Source organism: Centruroides sculpturatus, unplaced genomic scaffold (assembly GCF_000671375.1).
Source record: "Centruroides sculpturatus isolate CEXI.00-Female unplaced genomic scaffold, Cexi_2.0 scaffold336, whole genome shotgun sequence".
NCBI lineage: Eukaryota > Metazoa > Arthropoda > Arachnida > Scorpiones > Buthidae > Centruroides > Centruroides sculpturatus.
The window spans coordinates 618,348-639,792 of record NW_019384582.1 but is presented as its reverse complement, the minus strand read 5'-3'; the positions used below and the strand labels follow the sequence as shown (position 1 = coordinate 639,792).

The 21,445-nt window shown below is 28.8% G+C and overlaps 1 protein-coding gene across 1 annotated transcript in view; it reads right to left on the bottom strand.

Moving 5' to 3' along the window:
• LOC111624502 (elongation factor 1-gamma-A-like) overlaps nucleotides 1-21,202 on the bottom strand; it is a 32,644-nt gene extending 11,442 nt beyond the window's left edge. Inside the window, exons 1-6 of the mRNA XM_023367357.1 lie at nucleotides 21,068-21,202; nucleotides 20,788-20,946; nucleotides 10,132-10,195; nucleotides 5,284-5,426; nucleotides 5,067-5,210; nucleotides 369-498 (exon numbers count right to left, since the gene is read on the bottom strand). Coding sequence (XP_023223125.1) covers nucleotides 369-498; nucleotides 5,067-5,210; nucleotides 5,284-5,426; nucleotides 10,132-10,195; nucleotides 20,788-20,946; nucleotides 21,068-21,079 — 652 coding nt within the window. The 5' untranslated portion in view covers nucleotides 21,080-21,202. The remainder of the gene's footprint in view (nucleotides 1-368; nucleotides 499-5,066; nucleotides 5,211-5,283; nucleotides 5,427-10,131; nucleotides 10,196-20,787; nucleotides 20,947-21,067) is intronic.
• Between the last annotated feature and the right edge of the window lie 243 nt (nucleotides 21,203-21,445).

The following is a 21,445-nucleotide window of genomic DNA, read 5'->3' as shown; positions in this document are numbered from 1 at the left end:
TTTTATTGATCAATAGCAACCTAGTTAAATTGTGGAAATAGCAGGATTTTTAAGTGGCTTAAGTGGTCAGTATTAATGATAAAGGTGTATCCTTTATCATTAATACTGACACCAGACCACAAAAATAAATTTTTAAAATGTCAAGAATTTTCATTCCACTTTATAAATTTTCTTTCCTATAGAAATCACAGATGTTATCAATACATTTAAATGTAACATCTGAGATCTCTATTTTTCATAATTACTCTTAACTGAGGTATACTTTATTTTCAATCTATATTCATTTCAGGAATATTTTCATACCACCTTTGTTTTTTAAAATACAAATTTTTAAATGTTTGATATAAATAACTATATTTGACACTTACCATCAAATTGTGCCATTTTTTCACATAGCACCACATGTCCTAAAACTTTGACAAACTGAGGTTGATTAATGAGAGTATTAAACCATCTATTCACATTGGTATATGGTTTACGGAAGGCTGGTTCAAAAACCTGAATAATTTAAAATATTTCAAAAATCACCATACATCAAATTATGAATATAAACAATTATCATTTTAACAAAATGAATAAAATGAGATTGTAAAAACAAGTAATAAAATACACAGAAAAATACAATTATGATCCAGTGTAAGTCATTTTAAAAATCTAATATATAAAATACATGAATTGTTTTTTTTTTAAATTTCAACTTATCAACAAACAAAATGATTAGACCTATTTTGTTGTAACAACAATTTAGTTGGAGTAGTTAGTTGTACATTTATTATCATCAATCATAGTGCTAATAAATATTCTGTATGATCAACTGCAACATAATAGTAATTACAATTAATCTCTTAAATATTAATTGAAAAATGAAGTCATATGACATTAATAAAGTTTTAATTCTAATAATAAACTTCTTTTAAAACTGATAGTATGCCATATTTCAATTTTATAACAATACCATAAGTTAGTTAGTTATCAAATAAATCACAATTAAAGTGAAATAATATTTTTTCTTTAAAAATGATATTTCTCAAATAAAATGGCTAGCAATAAAGATAAACATTTTCAGACACAGAACATTATTTATCCAACTCAAAAGAATGATGTAACAAGTGATATAACTTTTTTAAATATCATATTTTATTTTTACTTCTAGCAATGATTCTAATAAAAAAATTTATCTCCAACAAATGTTAAAAATAGCTAAACATATGACAAACATATTGTCACGGTGTCTTTGCAGTGCACGGTAATACCATTTCAGAACATGCTAATATTCATTAAAAATAACAATTTAATATGAAATAACTACATTTATAATCATTGCTAAGTGACCTGTATTTCATTAATGATTTTATAAATAATGAGGAACTATTTTCTGCAGATGAATGATATGCAACACTGTTTTTAATTGATGGATGTAAGATTAAACCAATAAACAACTGGGTGTGTCTTAATTTGTTTACAATAAATACCAACTTACGATAAATAGACTGTAGACATATAATGGCAGCATGAACTAAACTAAAACACATGTTTTAGGCCATATGGAATGAAATAAAGCTATATTCTCACCAGAGAATAAATAAAATTTTACTAGAATTGTAAAGTCATTCTTATTCCTTGTATTGTTGAATTTCATATACAACAAATCGTGTATTTGATATTCAATGAAATTGTTTCTGCACAAATTTAACAATTTAATGATTTTACTCTTTTAAAACTTAAAAATTCTAATTTATGTAATCTTCCACTTTCTAATTTTTAATAAAATTTTAATTAATAGATTTTCTGTTCCTGCATTAAAGAAAAGAAAATCATATTTAAAAATATATTCAAATATGATTCCATTTGAAAATATTTAATAAAATTTATTGAATCTCACGAAATTATTTTTGCATATTGTACTCATTATTATTCAAAGTATATTTTTTCACTTTGATATACAAGCTATTGATAATTTTGAATGTTTTATATCTTAACTTCTAAAACACCATGATGACAATTTTCTTAAATCTGTCAATAAGGTTTCCTAAAAATGTTAAATATCTTTTGTTTGATTTCTGAGAAATCATTTATCTACAATAAATTATTGTTAAAATGATAAAATTCAATATTTTGTAATTACAATAAATATTTTCAGATCTCTCTTCTATATATGTCAAGAAATATTATATGACTTTAAAAATTAATATTTTCTAATATATATAAATTTATTTAATATTTATGTGAGACTTCATTTCATGTATACAACACATATAGACATTATATGTATATAATAAGAAATCTCTTGTTATTCCTCTATTACATTACATGCAAAGTCAGAAAACTGAGCATGCCGTAGAAAGAGGATAAAATTATTCTAAAAATTCAATTTTGTGTGTGTATGTACACACACACAGGAGGTCCCCTACTATTTATGTATGTTCAACTTACAAACATTTTGACCCTGTCTAAATTTAAATTTCATGCAGATTCTTAAGTGCCCTTGCTGGTTGTGGGGTGGCATGGAAGTCAGTCCTTGGCCAGTAATAAATAATTAAATGTGGATTTATTTCTATTGAGTATCATCATTTTTTCTTTGCACACAAATTCTGATATTCCATTGCTGCAGTGAGGTGGCTTTGAAATTGGTAATGTTGGAGTAATAATATTTTTTGCCTTTTTTTTTTAAATAAATTTTTACCATGAGTGCTTCAAAAATGCATCCAAAATGTAATAGTAAATTTAGCAATGAGATAAATGCAAGAAATGTCACTATTACTGTAGAAACTAGATATTATAGAACTGTGTGTGTTAGGTAAAGTAAAAAAAAAAAAAAAAAACTGCATTTGAAATTCCCACTACTAAGAAAGCAAGTAGATGAACATAATGTATTCTATTAAGTATAGTAAAATTTTGTTAATCCAGAATCCGGAATGCCAGCAAAACTGATAAGCTGGCATATCTAGCCTGTCATTGGGGGATTATCAGTCATTGTTCTTTACCACCACAATCAACAACTTTCAATATAATATAAACATCGTGGAAACAGATAAGGACAAAAGCAACATGATATACTAGATAAAACCAGTTAGTTTGTGCCTGATTTTTCCAAACACATTAGTGCATAGGTTTGATATGAAAAGAAAAATATTTAGCACACCTAGAACCAATAATCATCACAGAAACAGCTACAATATTGTTCATGTACAAAGTAAGAATTTGTGTTCTTGTTTGAAGCCAACCAAGGGTATGAATAGTGTGGAAAAATTGAAATATGTTAAACAATAGATATAAACATCTACCAAAACCTAAATCTTAGCAAATAGACACCCACAATTGCTGTAAATAATTGAGCTATAATTTGGAAATATTAATTATGAATTACAAATAAATTTGACACTAGAGGGAGGCATTATGCGCCATCTCGTATTAAATTTAATAACACTTGCCTCTAGTGTCAGATTTATTTGTAATTCATAATTAATATTTCCAAATTATAGCACAAATATTTATGGTAATTGTGGGTGTCTATATGTTAAACAATCATAAAAGGTGGACTTGTACAGTTTTGTGTGCAAAGACGTAAAATAACTGTCCAGGGAAAAAAATCCCACTGTCCAATAAGGCAACATATTTGATAAATAGCACCGTGTCAGTCCTGAAGTTAGGTTAATGAACTGTAAATCGAAAGATCAAGCACTAACAATACATGGTTATTCTGTATACAAAATGTACTTCCTTGTTTATTTTTTGATCTACAAGAAAACCCCACAAACCTAAACTGTCCGTAAGTAGGGGAGCACCTGTATATATAATTAACTTTATAGTACATAAAAATACTGAGCTACACTGAAAATTTTATGCTATTATTCTAAAATATATTATATATATATAATAAATTTGAAGACAACTTTCTACCTAAAGTTTCTATTTCAATTTTCTGTTCAATTCTATGTTTCTTAATAGAAACACAGAATTGAACATAGAAAATATTTAAAACTTAAAAACAAAATCACTATTAGGATATCACAAATTACAGTAGAACCTCCATTATCCGGACCTCCATTATCCGGATTTTCGATTATCCGGATTGTTCAAAATAAACAAAAATTTTACGAATTTGCTGATCTGCACTTGGAGAATTACGACACTGTTTATGTACGTGATGGAATGCATAACTTTTTTTGTTTCAATAACGTCTTACGCAGCACAGTGGTCGTAAACTCTTAAATATATTTTACGTCGTAATAAAAATATAACTTGACATACGTATTTATAAATAATTTATATTTAAATTACATCATTTCTATGACCAAGGGCAGCGTAAGGCATGGGCGACGTGGGCCACCGCCTACGCCTCGCGGTCCGAAGCGCCTCGCGCCTCGAAGGTTTATGCATTACTTAAAAGCCGCGAACGCGACGAAAAAATTTTACTCGTCATAAAACGATAAATAGTTTATCAAATTTTTATTCGTAAAAATGCAGTTTCAACTGCTTTTTATTTTATAAAATCCGTCTTCTTGCGCCACCAGAGGGCCTTTTAAACAATAGGTAGTCTGTTAGCGTTGGTCAGTAGTAGTCCAAATTCAATATGAACGTTTGTTTCTTGAAAATTTGATCACGATTTAAATACAGTATTTACTTTTAATATTGCCGATATGTCATCGCAAAGAAAACGTGTTGTATTATCATTAAAAGACAAATTAAAGTATTTGTTTCGATTATCCGGATTTTCCTTTATCCGGACTACCTTCATCCCCAATTAGTCCGGATAATCGAGGTTCTACTGTATTAGAAAAATTTTTATATTCTATTTTATCTTCAAATTTATCAATAACTTAATAACGAATGCTTATCTTGAAAATCCTTTTCTTTTCATAAATACAGTAAAAGCTCTCAAAACAACCACCACCTGTTCTAGAGAGTTTTTGGTCTTTTGTAGAAGCATATTTTTAATTCACTGTTAAACATATATCATACTGTAGACAAACTTATTGCTTATATGTCTACTTATAGTTAATATCTAACAAAAGATAACAAAAATTTCTGTCAATTATCAAATCTTAATAAAAATGCATCATTACCTGTTGATAAAGTGGAAGAAGGGTGCATGCTACTGTAATATCACCTTGTGTGATATTTTCTCCTACAAGGTAAGTCCTAGTAAGTAAATGATCATTCAATATTTTTAATACCTTCTTAATATCTTCTTTTGCACGTTCAGTTGCCTGCAAAATATGCAATTTTATTAAATTTTAATTGCCAAGTGTTTAATTTATGAATGAGTAAGAAAATCAATACCTGTTTATTATATTGCATAATACCTAGACATGGAAAGAGCCAGGTGCAAGCAGGAGGTAGAATTTCATTATCAGCAAAATTAATCCATTGCAAAATTAGAGTCTGAGTCAAAACATTTGATCCCCTCAGCTGTTCATTTCCAACTAGAATTTAATTTTCAAATTCATTATTAATAAAAATAACACCATTTATGAGTTAAAAAAAATTTATGAAGTAGTATCTCAGTTAACATATAATGAAAAATATATATCTGCTATTTCTAACATTTTATGTGTGTTATTAAATTTCTTACATTCTTTAATTTATTAGGTAATATTTTGGGGATTATTTATTAGTTAAAGAGTTAATTAAGATTACATTCACCAAACAAGTTTTATTTTAATTATATTTTATAATTGTTTATTATGTTGGCTGCTATTCTTCAGAGTTTGTTACCAAATGAAATTTTCTATGTCAAATGTTTTAATTTTGTTAGTTGTTTTGCTACAGTAGAAAACTGACTGCAGAAAAATACCGGTTTAACAAATTTTTAATCCTCTGCCAATTTACTATGCATCTTAATTAATGTAAAAATTTTAATTATTTCGTCCGATGGTTCTTTTTCTTTAATTAATATTAGGAGACCAAATTCGCCCAAACGGGACCACCATTTGTTAACTTTATGTTCCAGACAATACAATCCTGGCGACCGACCTTCCTTTTTAGGCTACTAGCCGCCAAAACGCTAAAAAGTCCTTTTAAAAACACAAAGATTTCCAATTAAAAAATGTAAAATTTTTCTAAAACTGGAACTGGTGTATACGAACGTTCTCTTGAGACCATCTAACCTTCTTGGGTGTTTCGGCTTTTTATCTACGAGGAAGAAGCGCTGGAAAATGTAGATTAAAAAAGCATCCCCAGGTGACGATATTTAGCAATTATTAATTTTAATTATTTCGTCCGATGGTTCTTTTTCTTTAATTAATATTAGGAGGCCAAATTCGCCCAAACGGGACCACCATTTGTTAACTTTATGTTCCATACAATACAATCCTGGCGACCAACCTTCCTTTTTAGGCTACTAGCCGCCAAAACGCTAAAAAGTCCTTTTAAAAACACAAAGATTTCCAATTAAAAAATGTAAAAGTCTGGAACATAAAGTTAACAAATGGTGGTCCCGTTTGGGCGAATTTGGTCTCCTAATATTAATGTAAAAATGTTTCAATTTAACATAATAAAATTTCAGGCTTTTATGAACAAAAGTGATCATTATAATGAACTCCAATGTATAAAAAAAAAATCAATTATTGTGACATTGTTACAATAATTGTTTGAATTATGCAATTTTTAATCATGTATTAATTTTTTTAAAATCTACTTTCAGAACAAATCAAAATATAAATTATTTAAATTTTTAAATTGAGGTCATATGAATATTGTACACCTTAGAGGTCAATTCTCTTCCAAGTTATCACTCTATATAATATGGGAAAAATTTTAAATTGAAATCACATGACTTCTTATCCAAGACCAGAAGTTTGTATACAGTTAACTGTTCTCAAGACTAACAAAGGACAGATGACAGTAGGAATATACAATTAGTATTATTTATTGGTGATGTGCATTTTGTCCTTATATTATGGCACAGTATGAATTTTCTAGTTACACATAAAACTGAAAATTACTCTCTTCTTTCAACAATAAACAATGGCTATTCAGAAGAGAAATTTTGGTCAAAATAAAATCAAAAAGGATGTGTGTTTACTTGAGGAGTGCATGATTATCAGTTCTGCTGCTGCTTTGTGCATTTAGCTGTTTGTTCAATACAGTGCTAACAAACTTTTAATCACAAATGTGTTTGACCAGATGGCTGAGATAGAAAAGAACAGCCTGATACTCCAGAAACTTCACTAATACAGAATTTTTGAAGAATGGGTTGACCTGGATATGTCAGGCTCTGTGCCTCACCAACCACTGCTCTTATGGACCTGGCTATGATAGGCATGATTAAAAAACTCTTAGTGTCTAGAATAGAGAGTAAAAAAATTTCACTATAGTATCTTATAAAATTTTAAGCATGGAGTTTGCTTTAACCAGCAGCACTAGAATAACTGATTTTAAAGATTGCTCTGTCTAAAAATTTTTCATTACTTTATTATAAATATTACATTATTATATACACAAATATTACTAACATTTAATGAGATCATTAAAGGATATGTTTAAAAGAAATAAGGCAACGAATACATTTTTACTCCCTATTAAGAACTACATTTTCTTTAATACAGAATGTACATTTTTATTAAGAACTACAATTTAATGTAAAAATGCTTAAAATAAAAATAAAAATAAAATAAAAATGTTATGCCACTATCTTGTAATACAGTAGAACCTCGAAAACTCGTCCCTCGATAACTTAGCACTCCGGATAACTGGTCCACACCTTGGCAGGGCGAAAAAATCCTTAGTTAATTAATTTTCATTATAGACAGCTTTATAAAAGTATAAAAGCTCTCAAAGTATTTTTCTGAGGTCTGTCTTATCAGGTAAATTACTGTACACAGTGTATTCATTAATTTTCATTTTCATGTAGTAAAGTACGTAGCCTTCATAAAGTACGTAGTTTTCCTTTGTTTAAGGGTATTTGGGCAGTTTATTCTCTGTTATATTCTGTACAAGTAAATACTGTACAAGTACAGTACAGTATTTTCTGAGGAAATACTCGTACTTATTTTTTTTAACCCCATTCCCGATAACTCGGCATTTTCACAAACTCTACCACAATTCGGTCCACATTAGGTCGAGTTTTCGAGGTTCTACTGTATTACTAAATAGAACAATACTGAAAATAAGCAAAGTATTGAACCTATTGTAATAAGAACAAGCTCATAATATTAAACTGAAATTTTGTTATAAAAAATCATTAAACTGCAAAACATAGTAAAACAGACACAATGTCACTTAAATAAGAATTGCAATGAAGTTTTGCCTCATTCATCATTTCTCTGGAATTGGCACCCTTAGATTATTATTTGTTTAGATCTTTACAGAATTATTTAGATAGGAAAAAAATTAGGTTGAATTGATGAACTCAAAAAGCTATTTTGGAATATATTGCCTCAAAATCTGAAGACTTTTTCAAATTGTGAGATTGATAGAAAGATGGAAATGAGTGATACAACAAAGTGGATCATAGATAGTTGATTAATTGTTTGTATTTGTAAATTAAATGTTTAAAATTAATGTAAAAAACACAAAGATTTACTCAACAAAAAACAAAGGAATTGCTAACAAAGAGTAAATTAAGAATGAATTAGTTTGTCTCTGAAAAATTATGTAAAACAGTGAATGTTTTAATTGTTTTACATAATTTTTCAGAGGCTTAGCCTCTAATAAAAGATTATCTCTGGAAGACTTGTTCCTGGTGATCAGACATGAAAGAATTGAAGACAGCTTGGTTTCTTCTATATTTATTAAATTCCAAAATAAATTCAAACATTCGACTGTTGGTAGGTCTAAGTTTTATTTGTAAGATGATTGCCACGAGGTAGGCTGCTACCACCATCATCCTTAATCCAAATCTCCTGCCAACTGAAGTTGGTCAGCCTTAAAAATGCTAAATTTCCATCCTGGAACCCAGATAAAAAGTTCAAATAAGTCTAACAACAGTGGAGAACAGGCAGACACAAATTATCAACAAACAAACTTGGAAAACACTTGCTGTACGGATGATTTCTGTATAGAATGACAAATTTTAATGAGTGCATTGATTTATTTTAACTAAATCAAACTGTCAGTATCAACAGTTTCCTGCTAATTTACTATTATTATGTATTTATTTCTACAAGTTCCTAAGTTAAAATTAAAACACAATAACTGAATAAAAACTTCTATATTTTGTTGTTACTATTTCCACAAATATGAAGAAAATAGGCTTATTTCATTGTAAATACTGGATGTTATCATCCCTTATAAACAATTTTTTTTTTTTTAATTTACCTTATCCAACTAATACCCTACCAGAGTTCTCCTTCCTCCAGCCTAGATCTTTGAGTAGGATCCACCCATTAACAATAACAATCAAATTAATTGAAATAAAGTAAACAGTTTTTATTTCACTTTTAAACTACATGTAGTATTAAAAAGTTGCATGATTAAATTTATTAAAATTAAAAAAAAGATATTTCATAAACTAAAATATTCAAGTAAAATTTACTTAAAACTTTACATATTTTAAACATTGTTACTTGATCATTTGATCAAATAATTTGGTTGCCTTGCTTTGTTCATTCAAAGTGCTTAATATTTAATCTCTCTATTATAACACTACTAATTTTTGTTAAATACATCAAAATATATATTAAAACTTACCATATATAAAACTGATATTAAATGATACTGATATTATATCAAAATTTTGAAACCAAAGTCCAATATTCTAGACACATTTCCATTACAGATAAATCTTCAATGTATCTGAGACATTAATATTAGGCATTTAATGTTTAAAATGATATTTTGAGAAATATGTATGATGGCACAATACTGTTTCAATAATTTTTGAAAGTTCCATATTTTTAGCTGGATTATTGTATCTAAATTATTGCTTTTCTATTTCTTCATAACATTTTCCCAGCTACAATTCTCAATATTCAAAATGACACTTTCATAAATTGTTGCTTCTTTATATCATATATATAAAACATAATTTAATTCTATAGCTATTATCTAAAGTGAACTAAATAATAAAGAAGACATTTCTCTTCCTTTGTTTGGTTACATATCAAATCTATGAAAGATGAGATATGTCGGAAAATCAAAGGTAATTTATTTATTTGAATTATTATTAAAAAAAAAAAAACCACTTACCAAAATGGGCAATTGCATTACTTTCAAAAATAGTACATCCAGTCTTATCATACAATGCTGGCACCTGTAATTATTTACATATTCTAAAATTTAAAGAATAAAAAAAATCTTAGAAGATTGTAAACAAATTTAAACTGTTTAATAATTTTAATGCTGGAATTGATAGCTAACAATAGTGATAAATAATTGAGTTAAGTGCATATTTCTCAATTTAATTTTACAAAGTTTCTTAAATATCTATAAAATTTCAAATATTCAAGGTAAAATAAATACTATTAAGAACATAAAATGTAATTTTATTTCTATATACTACTGTGATTAAAAACTATTGGGAATACAGTGGGCGATCGGTTAATGAACAGATCGGATAGCGAACAAATCACATAACGAACACTTTCGCGAAAGATTTTTATGATCAGACAATGAACACATGTTTGGATAATGAACACTTTACTGAACAAACATAAAAAGAAGCAACAGAAGATAATGAATACAGATTGATTTTCCCTTGTCTTCAGGCAACAATTCGAAACCTTTCGGAGCATGGGAGACGTCAACATCGACGCTCAACCCGATACAGATCGGATAGTATAATATTCCTCTGAATTTTGAAACGATCCCTTGTAATTCCAGCTTTTTGTTTACCTTTCTGACAAATAATTTTTTATAGCATTCGTGAGACTGATGGACGGCATTTGTTAAGTTTTCGTCGGGATTTATTTACAAAAGGTGATCCAATGGGGCAGTTTAACTGCCCCATTGGATATTCGTTAACATTTTAATACCAAATCTCGAATTTCACCCAGGCCTTGCATTTAAATAACTTTTTGTGGGCTAGTTGATTTCTGTTCTCTGAATTTTTGTAAGTGCTTTTATGAACTTTTTAGTTAAGGAAGAAACTGATAATATTATGGAGCCTAAAAAGATGAGAGTCAAGAACTGCGCTCACTGTAGAAACCAAGTAAGAGATAATAGCCACGGTAGAAAGTGGGCACAAGATGTCTGATATTGCTAGGCAGTATGGCTCGAACAGATCTACAGTAGGCACAATCTTAGCTATGAAAGATATATCAAGAAGTCTCAAGCTGCTAATGGAGTAATGAAAATCACATCTGAGAAATGAAGAGCATTTTAGAACTCATAATGGAACCCGAAACTGATCTGACAACAGAAGAACTCCAAGAACTCGCAAATGAAGACTATCAAGAAACTAGGCAAGATGTGTTTTCTTTTGAAAAAGAGGAAGACGAAAGAGGACCAATGTCAACACATTATCATCCAAGTGGCATCCAAACCAGAATAAGGTTAATGGGGTTAGGGATCTCTACCATTACAATACTATTAGTTACTTCTGAAAAATCCTGAAGAAAAGAGAAAAACAATTGACATTGGACAGATTCTTTAACCCCCACAAACTGAAAAAAACATGACTAATAAAAATGCAAGACTGCATATATATTTTTACTATTACATATAAATAAACGTAGTAAAAAAAGTATATATTTTTTAATTTTTGGAGTCTCTGGAACGAATTAATCAAATTCCCATAAAAGCAAAATAAAACATCAACAGCACACTGTGATATATAACAACTAACCTATATAAACCAATACCGGTATTGGTTTTTAGAGGTTAGTTCCCATAAAAGCCTATGGTAAATTGATGATTGGTTAACGAACAAAGTCTTGGAACGTATTATGTTTGTTAACCGATCACCCAATGTAGTTCATTTAAACTTCTTGCACACAAGAGGGCACAGTCATCATGTTTTTTTGTCATTTGGTACTACTTTCATTGATATCTAGCAGCAAGCTGCATGTCAGTCTGTTTCCCTTTGCAAATAAACACTTGTTTCACGTGTAAAGAATTTTTGCACCAGCAATTTTTCAAACTGTCAAGCATAATTGAGCAAAGAACATGCATTAAATTGTTTTTGCAAGAGAATTAATGCCATAAAAACATTGAAAATGTTGTTCAAGGCCTTTGGTGATGATGGTCTATCAAAAACAAGAGTTTTTGATTGGTACAAGATGCTCAAGGAGGGCAAAGAATGCAACCAAGATAACCATGATCTGGTAGACTAGCCACTTCAACTAATAAACAACACATTGCTCAAGTTAAGAGAGATTTGGTGTTCAATAATTGTCATTTAACAATTAAGGACAGTACTGAACATGTTCCAGTATCATTTGGATCTTGTCAAGCAATTTTACAAGACCATTTGGGTTTTCTGTGTCCCTTCTCAAGTCACCCTGAAACAAGGAATTTTTTCCAAAAACATGTTCAAGTGGTTGAGGAAATGCTTTCTCAAGGAAAATCATTCTTGAAACATGGGACTATACTTTTGACACCAAAACAGCTCAACAATCAAGTGAATGCCACTCGAAAGGTGAAGCAAGACCAAAAAGACCATGTCAAAGTCAAAAATCATCCGTTGTTTACGATATAGTAAATTCTTGGTACAACAGATAATTTTCAGTGGCCTGAGTGATCCATTAAAATGAGAATCTACTGTACCCATGATCAAAACATATTGGGAATGGTTCAATAAAAAGCAACATTTGAATTTATTTCATCCCCTTCAATGTTATCCTCTTTCCCTACAATATACTTATGTGAATGTTTTTTCCAATCCTTAAAACATGATTTAAAGTTTAATTAAAATGCCTCAATGTCCTTTTTCTTACTAAATTTTCGTCTATAATTTCGTATCTTCTATTATCAGGACTTATTATACTGGCTTTACAGATAATGTTACAAAGTTTTACAAAAAAACATTTTTTATTTTACTTAATATACCTGTATATTAGTTAATATACCTGTGTAATATACAGGTATATTAAGTAAAATAAAAAATGCTTTTCTGTAAAACTTTGTAACATTATCTGTAAAGCCAGTATAATAAGTCCTGATAATAGAAGATACAAAATTATAAACGAAAATTTATATTTTATGCTTTAATTAAAGTTATTTTCATGAAACCCCTTCAGGATTCTCAGCAAATTTTATTTTATGGCATTGATTGACTCAAACCCATGACTATAAAACAGAAATTTTAATCAAGGAAACAGGAAAATGTCCCACATTGCCATATCAAGTAAAACAGAGCTTGCAGAACCATATTTATTAAATTTTTAGCCAAATTTTCATGAACAGCAGCAGCATTGTCAGGATTATCTTGTTGCAAAATCCATGAGTTTTCTCACCACAAATCAGGTTATTTTCAACAAATTGCTTCACAAAAATGATGCAAATGCTCAAATATTTTTTAACAGAAGGAATTTGTGATGCACATCATCATGACAAACAAAGAAAACAGTCAATATGACTTGAAACAAGCAATAAATTATTATGCGTGTTAAATTTATTAAGTGTTTGGATGTTAATGACATTGGTTGATGACAAAGTAGAAAAACAAATGATTTAGTTAGTTGAAATAGAGCTTGTTCCAGAATGTTATTCTTTCATAAAGCATTCCCAACTACAAAAGTTCAGCTAAATCTTCTATAGAAGCCTGATCCTTGAAGCCTGGCCATTGAAAGACCAAAAATGTTTGCTTTGCATGTATATTGACAGTATTGCTAGAAACAAACAAAAGGTCAATTTATAATCAATTTGTATAGCATTCCAGCTTCAAAAAATAATTTTCTGTTGACTTTGTTGTAAAATTCTTCAATTATGCATATTCCAGATATCATTGAACTCAACAAATATTAACTTTAAAAATACATGAAGTTTACAATAGATGGAGCTAGAAAAAACTCTCTTATTCTGCAATCTATTAAAATGAGATTCTATTGTACTATCTATTTGGAATTTACACATAAAAATTCCAGTGAGCTCTTTTCTGTGTTTCATAAAGTTGATATACTGCCTTATCACCCTTTCTACAGCTTTCCAATCTCCCCAATCCAAAAATTTGGCCATTATGGCATCTCACACAGGGCTTTCTTTATATTACATATACCGCAGTTATTATTGTTCTATAGCAAATATGATATTGTTATGCTAGATTAAAAAATGCTAAATTTGGATAGGCATGATACATAAAGCTCAAGCTGAGAGTTATGCTTACAATCTATAAGTATATACTACATAATAATCAGCAAATTAATAAAAAAATTTCATGTAAGTAGTATGTCTCAAGTTTAAAAGTACAGGATTCCTACTCAAAATTTTGTTTTAAAATCCTTGACTTCCCCTGACCAACTTTGTACAAATTCCCCAACCCTTACAGTATGACACATTGATAAAATAAAACCACATTTGACTTACTATACACATATGTATTGCTTCTCCAACTTTTTAATTATTTATTTTTTCTAATTTCCAAATTATTAAAACTAAAAATAAACTACTTTAATTTAATAAAAACATTTTATTCTGTTATTAATCCATAATCATAAGTCTAAATAATTTTGAAAAAAAAAACATTTATTTATTGTTCATTAATTAACAAATCCTGTATAATCCATGTACAAAAGTATATATTTATAAATTTATCCCTTAATAAATTTCCTGAATTGCATAAAATTAATAAACTGAAAAAAATCAGAAATTGTTTTATTACACAATCAAAATTATTAAAATGAAAAATGATACATAATACCATTTATCATTTTTTGTACTTTGTAAATTTTTGGTCCTGAAAATATTTTGCAACCTCTTTTCATAAGTTGTTTGCTCCACATTACTTCTTGCTGTCTGTATTCTGCTATTACTTAGTCAAGCATATTGTCAGGAAAAAAAAGGCAACAAAGGAGGCAAATTCTCTGACTTTTTCTGAACACTAATGAAAATCCCTGATTTTTCCTAACTTTTCAGATGCATAGGAACCTGTAAATAAATTAAAGTGGTATCTCAGAACTCAAATAGAATTCATTCCTAGAGAATGTTCAATTTCCAAAGCAAATTTTTTCCATAAGGAAGAATGGCTGGGCTCATTCAATACATGTCACAAATTCATATCAACTGATTTAGAGAAGATTTTCATTCTTTGTAGCTCAAAATAAAAATTAACTCAATCTGGCAACACTGCCACATCATGCATACCCGTAGAATGTGGTAATTTTCGTTTGTGTTGAGTTCCAAGAAAAGTCCAATTTTTGGAATAAAATTTCCCTGAAAAAAATGTCCAAATTCTAGGGTGTTTGAGTTCCGAAATACCACTGTTTATGACAGTCACAGTCACTCTTCATTTCACTATGTGATTGCACCATCATCATCTGATAACTCAGAGCAATACAATCACTATTCTACATGCCTACACACTTTGCACAAAGTGAAAGACAATTTGCAATGAATTACAAAAATTTTTTAGAATCACAGCAAAACTTTCAACATAAAATGAAGTTTCATAGTTTTTCAATTTTAGAAATTAATTTTTTTAACATTTAATATTACTGTCTTACCTGAGCTGCCACTATTTAAAACCATTTGCTTCCATACTTGTTTTTATATTCTCATTTCTATGTTTTGGGTCTTTTTTGTCATAAATATAGAATGGCATCTGATATCTCCAACAGTTTTTCAGCAGCAATATCAGAGCATCTAGTATTTGCTATTTATTTTATTTTTCTTGCACCTTTTTGAAATTTCCTCACCACATTGTATGTAGTGCTAAGAACAATGGTAGAAATATGATGATGTGTATATTTGTAATTATGGGTGCTGCATGCTAACTGGCATCCATAATTTTGCATTGCACAATCACTACAGAAAATATACATTGTCCCAGTAGTGTTGCAAAAGTACTTGAGGCAATTTTACCGTACATAAAGAGTGACAAAGGCAAATTAATCACTTCAAAATCAGGATAAGTGGAAAAGCAGCATAATGGTCTAGAAGAGCTGCATTGTAGTTTGCAAGTTTCAGATTGACCACTATGGACATATACAGGTATCTCTTGTATTTAGTAGATACAATCCAAAAAAGTGCCATGTTAAGCAAATCCACGCTATACAAAACTAAGGGTTACATTCCAGAAGTTAACAAAAATATACAATTCTTTTTTGATGCTAATAAAAATATGTTTATTAAAGTAATCAACAATTAACAAGCACAATAAAAAGTACTGTTAATATCAATTTTAGTTAAACAAGGGCATTTTCTTTTTTAAAAGTATTGTTGTCATCGAGGATTTTTGTTGATCTTGATCAGAAATATCGGCAATGTCTTCATTTTTTATTTTTAACATAATTTTCTATGGATGACAAAATAAAAACATGTTATTAATCAATAACTTGGTCTAGTAGGTCATGTTTGTTCAGTCAAGTACTGAGTGATTTTTTTTTCCAGAATTTGTTTTTGAATACCAAATTTTTCCAGTTGGGAACAGTTCAAGTGTCAAGATACCACTGTATTTTGTTCATCATTTTTAAAAATGATTACTTACTTACAATTAACCCTTTAATATTTTTTTTTATTAGGTTTAATTTGGTGATAGGATGATTAATCAGAATCAGAAATATCGAACATTTCCAAGAATCAGAACAGAGAAACTCTTGTCATTATTTCCAATTCTTAAAAATAATTCTTCCACATTTTATAAGAAAATTAATTGTTTCAGTTTCATTTCAAAGATTAAAATTTTTAAAATTACAATATTAACAATTAAATATTAAACTTATTGAAAATTTTCATGCTGACAAGCAGAGAGTAGTGACACCTCACATGTGAAGTGTTATCTGTCATGGCAGACTTTTCTTTCATGTAGTCGGAGAAACGAGAGATTGCACTCAGTCAGTTCTAACTGTCCCCATTTTAGAAAATATAGTGTGACTTTATAATTGCAATCCAGCCAGCATTGGGCTTGCAATCTGTATTCTGTATATATAAATATTAAAAGCAAAATATTCTGTCAATGCCGCAAACAAATAATGTATGTAAATTTTAAAATTAATTTGATTTGCAATTTGAAAATTTCAAAACTACTTTTAAATGGTTTTTAAAAACAGTTTTAATTTTTCAATTGGTATGATTTTAATTTTAATTAATTTGATTTTATTTTCTGTGCAAAGGCCAGAGTTTTAATTATTATTTTTAATAATTTTTATTTATTTAATTTTGTCTGCATTTTTTGAACCCTTAATTAAATTTTTTAATTAAGTACATTTCTTAAGTACATTTCTTTTGCAACATAAGTATAGAAATTGTTTTAGAGTTGTTTTGCACAAAAGAATACCAAAAAAAATAATAATAAATTTAATTATTTCATTAATTTTTGTTTAATAAATTTTCCAGTTTTTAAAAAATTTTAATTATAATTGAGCTAACATTAATTGAACTTTTGGGATATCTAGTTTCAAATCAAGGCCAGCAGTCAGCAAAATAGTTTAAAATGTAAACAAAATTATATTTTAATTGAAAAAAATAAAATTTTTAATATTAAAGTGTGTTTACTTATGATAAAACAACTTCCACATTATAATTATGAAAATTTTCATTACAATTCACAGATGATGCTGTAATATGTTAAAGTTTCAAATGTGATTAGTGTAATTCTGAGTAAAAATACTTGTTAATGCTAAGTTTAATGCCATTTTGAGTTTTAAAAATTAATTTTTCAAGATGAGTTGGTCTAGATATTCATGGCTCAAATGAATGAATTCAAAAATTGGTTAACTCTTGACGATATTTGTCAGGCTCATTGCCTCATTTGCTAAACCTTGTTTAGTATTAAATACAATGGAGTTAAATCATTTACAAGGCATTCCCATTGCAAAAAGCATAAAAAAAGTGCATCTTCTCATTTACTTGCCTCTTCCCCATCATCACATTGGCCAATGAAGCAGTTTCCAAAGATGGCGACCGTGTGTGACATGATGGGATAGTTCAATGAGTAAACTAGAATTAGCTGTAATTTCTTTGGGAGTAGTGTTGCAGTATTAACTTTATCCAAAATAAGATTACAAATTTATTCCTTATTACACAATAAAATATGTGTATTCACATATAAATGGAGAATTTTCATGTTTCTTTCAAAAAATTGATTCTAAATTTCCTGATTGTTTTCCACTCTTAAGTTCGATGTTTATTCCATTCAGGAGAAGTTTTGAATTAAAACAACATGACTACCAGTCCAAACTGGAAGTTTGCATAAACTTAATTGGGGCCTCCTGCCACTAAGCTTTCCATATCTGGTCTTAACTTTCATCTATCTCATTCTGTTCTCAAAATTAAGAAAAAGTAGACAGACACCAGTAGAAATTCATAGATCTACAATTTTTGAAAATTGCAGTCCAATTACTACAATGATGGAGCAACTGGTCTCTGACTACAAAGGCTTGTGCTTATAATCCATCATCATCTTAACTAGTTCCATGGTGTACCTTCTCACACAGGTAAATCTAGAATGTTAGCTAGTAGGTTATCTGAACACTGGACGACATTTTTCAAAGGAGGTATAATGGCAGAACTAAGGTGTTGGATTATAAGTATAAGCCTTTGTAGTCAGAGGTCAGCTTGCTCTACCAGTGCAGTGATTGTAATATGCTGTTTATTTGGGAGATATTATTTTGTCTTGCAAAGTATGTAATTAGCCCACATTTGAATTTCCAGACAACCGAATAGCCCTCTTTAAGGCAATTAAATGCCCTTAGATATATCAACAATTTTCTAGACAATTAGTATTAATACAAAATTTATATACACAACAACTCAAAGTGCAATGTTTAATCATAAGCCAAATTCAAAATGGCAATCGTTTGGCTTATGATTAAACATTGGGCTTTGAGGTGTGTGTGTGTGTGTCATGACAAGCTCAGATTTAGTTTATGAAACGTTAAGTTATATGTATATATGATCATAGAAATTCTTGGGTTACTTGAAGTATTGGCATTGAACATAAAATTCTATTTAGCAATTAAACCAGTTTTAAATAATGCTTACTATAAATTTAACATGGTATATGAATTCCATATTTATGCTAAAAAATTTTAAAGTCAAAATTTATATTTCCAATGCTGCATTAATTGCTAAACATAAAATAGAATCTTATGTTCAAGGCCAATACTTAAAGTAACCCAAGACCTTCTATGATACATAAGTGACAGCTATGCCTGTGACATCATCCAATCAAATACTGTAAATGTTTCATTTAGTTCAAATTTTGTAAATTCTATTTTATAATCATTATTAATTTTATTGTAAATCTGACAATGGCTGATAAAATTGTTTGAAAATATTAATTTATTAAAGTGTTTATTTATTGCTGGATTTTTGGTTATTGTGGTGATTTTTGTCACATCAGTCTTGTTATTTATTACTTGTGTAGTGGCCATGCTGATAAGATTACAGAAAGCTGGTTGTTCAAATATGCCTTACATCTTGAGTTGCCTTTTTAAAATAATACCATTTCATTCATCTGTTCCCAGCTTCAATTTATTGAATCCACCTTCCAGTGGAGTGTGCCACAATACTTATTTGTTTAAAAAGATGTCTACATATTTATGTAGTTAACAAATGTTTATATATAATATAGAAACCTGCAAATATTTTTTAACTTTAAAGATGACATAGGTCTTAGTAAGTCTGTCCTTTACATCCAGCATCTTAGAAGTTTGTAAACAACTGATCTAGAATGGCAGTTTCCAAAGAATGAAAAAATCACAATATTGTCTCATTTAATTTAGATTGGATCATCATGTCAACTCAATTGGCAAGAGAAAATAGAACAGGCAATTTTTCTAAAACTGCAATCCAATAAATTTTCTATTGATGTAAAAATATTGATCACAAGAAATGTATTGATATTTTCGAGATTTATAAATCTGTATATGTATACATACTGTATATTAAATTATAATGTTTTAAAAATTTATTTTTAAACTATAAGTAATATTACAGAAACTTTATAGCAGCATTTTCTCAATTTTTAAGAAAAGAGACATTTAATAGACATCTGCAAAAACACAAAATTTTTTTGTCACTGACATGTAAAAAACTATAAATAAAAAATCATAAGACTATATACTGACTCTGCATCATTTGGACATTGTTTAAACTTGTTGCTGTCATGGAGTATCACAATGGACAACAGACATATACAAAATGGCTGCGTTCAGCAGAGTCAACAGCAATGTTTCAACCAGCTTTATGTAGTTACATCTGCCGAACAAGTGACGTATGCATTGGAACAAAAAGCCGCCATCATTGGTCAGTTTCGGGTAGCATAAATGAAAGATGCTACTAAATGTGACGTCAAAATACCAAATGTGTTTCAAAACAGCACTACTGTACAGCTCCGGATCTTTTGATTCTGCTGAATGCAGCCAATGTGTCACATGATTCCACTTTCTGACACCACTCAGCCACATGACCATCTCCAAATGTTGCTCATCTCTGCCACAACATTTCCAACGTATTTCCCAAGAACTTTTTGATTTACCTCTTTATGCACTCTGAACAGATCATGGACCACAGTTTGATAAACATGGCATTTGTTACATTTCTTGTAATACTGTAAGATTCTACAACAAAACTCACAGACTTAAACTCTACTATATAGCTTCTATAGTGTTACCAAAGAACGAATGATGCTCAAATATTAGTACATATCATGTGTCTTTTATGATATACATTTTTATTAGAAAAATATCCAAAGACATTTAACATATTGAAAGATATATTTTACAATTTAAAATATCATAATTTTACCTTTCCTACTGGAAATTTATCTAAGAACTCCTTCTTCTTATTTGTTTCTCCAAATATAAACTTAGGTGGTTCATCTAATACATCTAATTTGAAACCACTATATGCAGCAGCAATCAAAATCTTGTTTGCTCTGAAATTATTTTTGTAGCTGTAAAGAATCTGAAATTAAGGAAAAAAACATTATAACTATTAACTTATATTTGTAACTTTACATTATTTTCATATATTTTTCTACTAATGGAAAGATTAAATCGGATAGAAAAACGAGCAAAATACTCACGCTAGTCTCCATGGTAGACGTAGAACGAGAAGAGAATACCCTGGTGGTGATTATTAATTAATACAATTTATTCATGTTTTAATAACATAAATATTATTTTTTTTAATTTAATTTTATTTAACATTATTTACTGTTTTTCAATAACGTTACATTTGTATTTTTATTTACTAAGAGTAAATAATACCGTTTTATTAAATATAAAAAATAAAAATGTAAAAACATTTATTAAATAAACTAATAAAAATTAATTTATCTATATAAATTANTCTAAATGTGAATTTAACGTATCTCGTAATACATTATACAACATTCGCTACCAAATATTATTGGTTAATATATACTACGATTAAATTAAATTAAATTAATAATAAATATGAA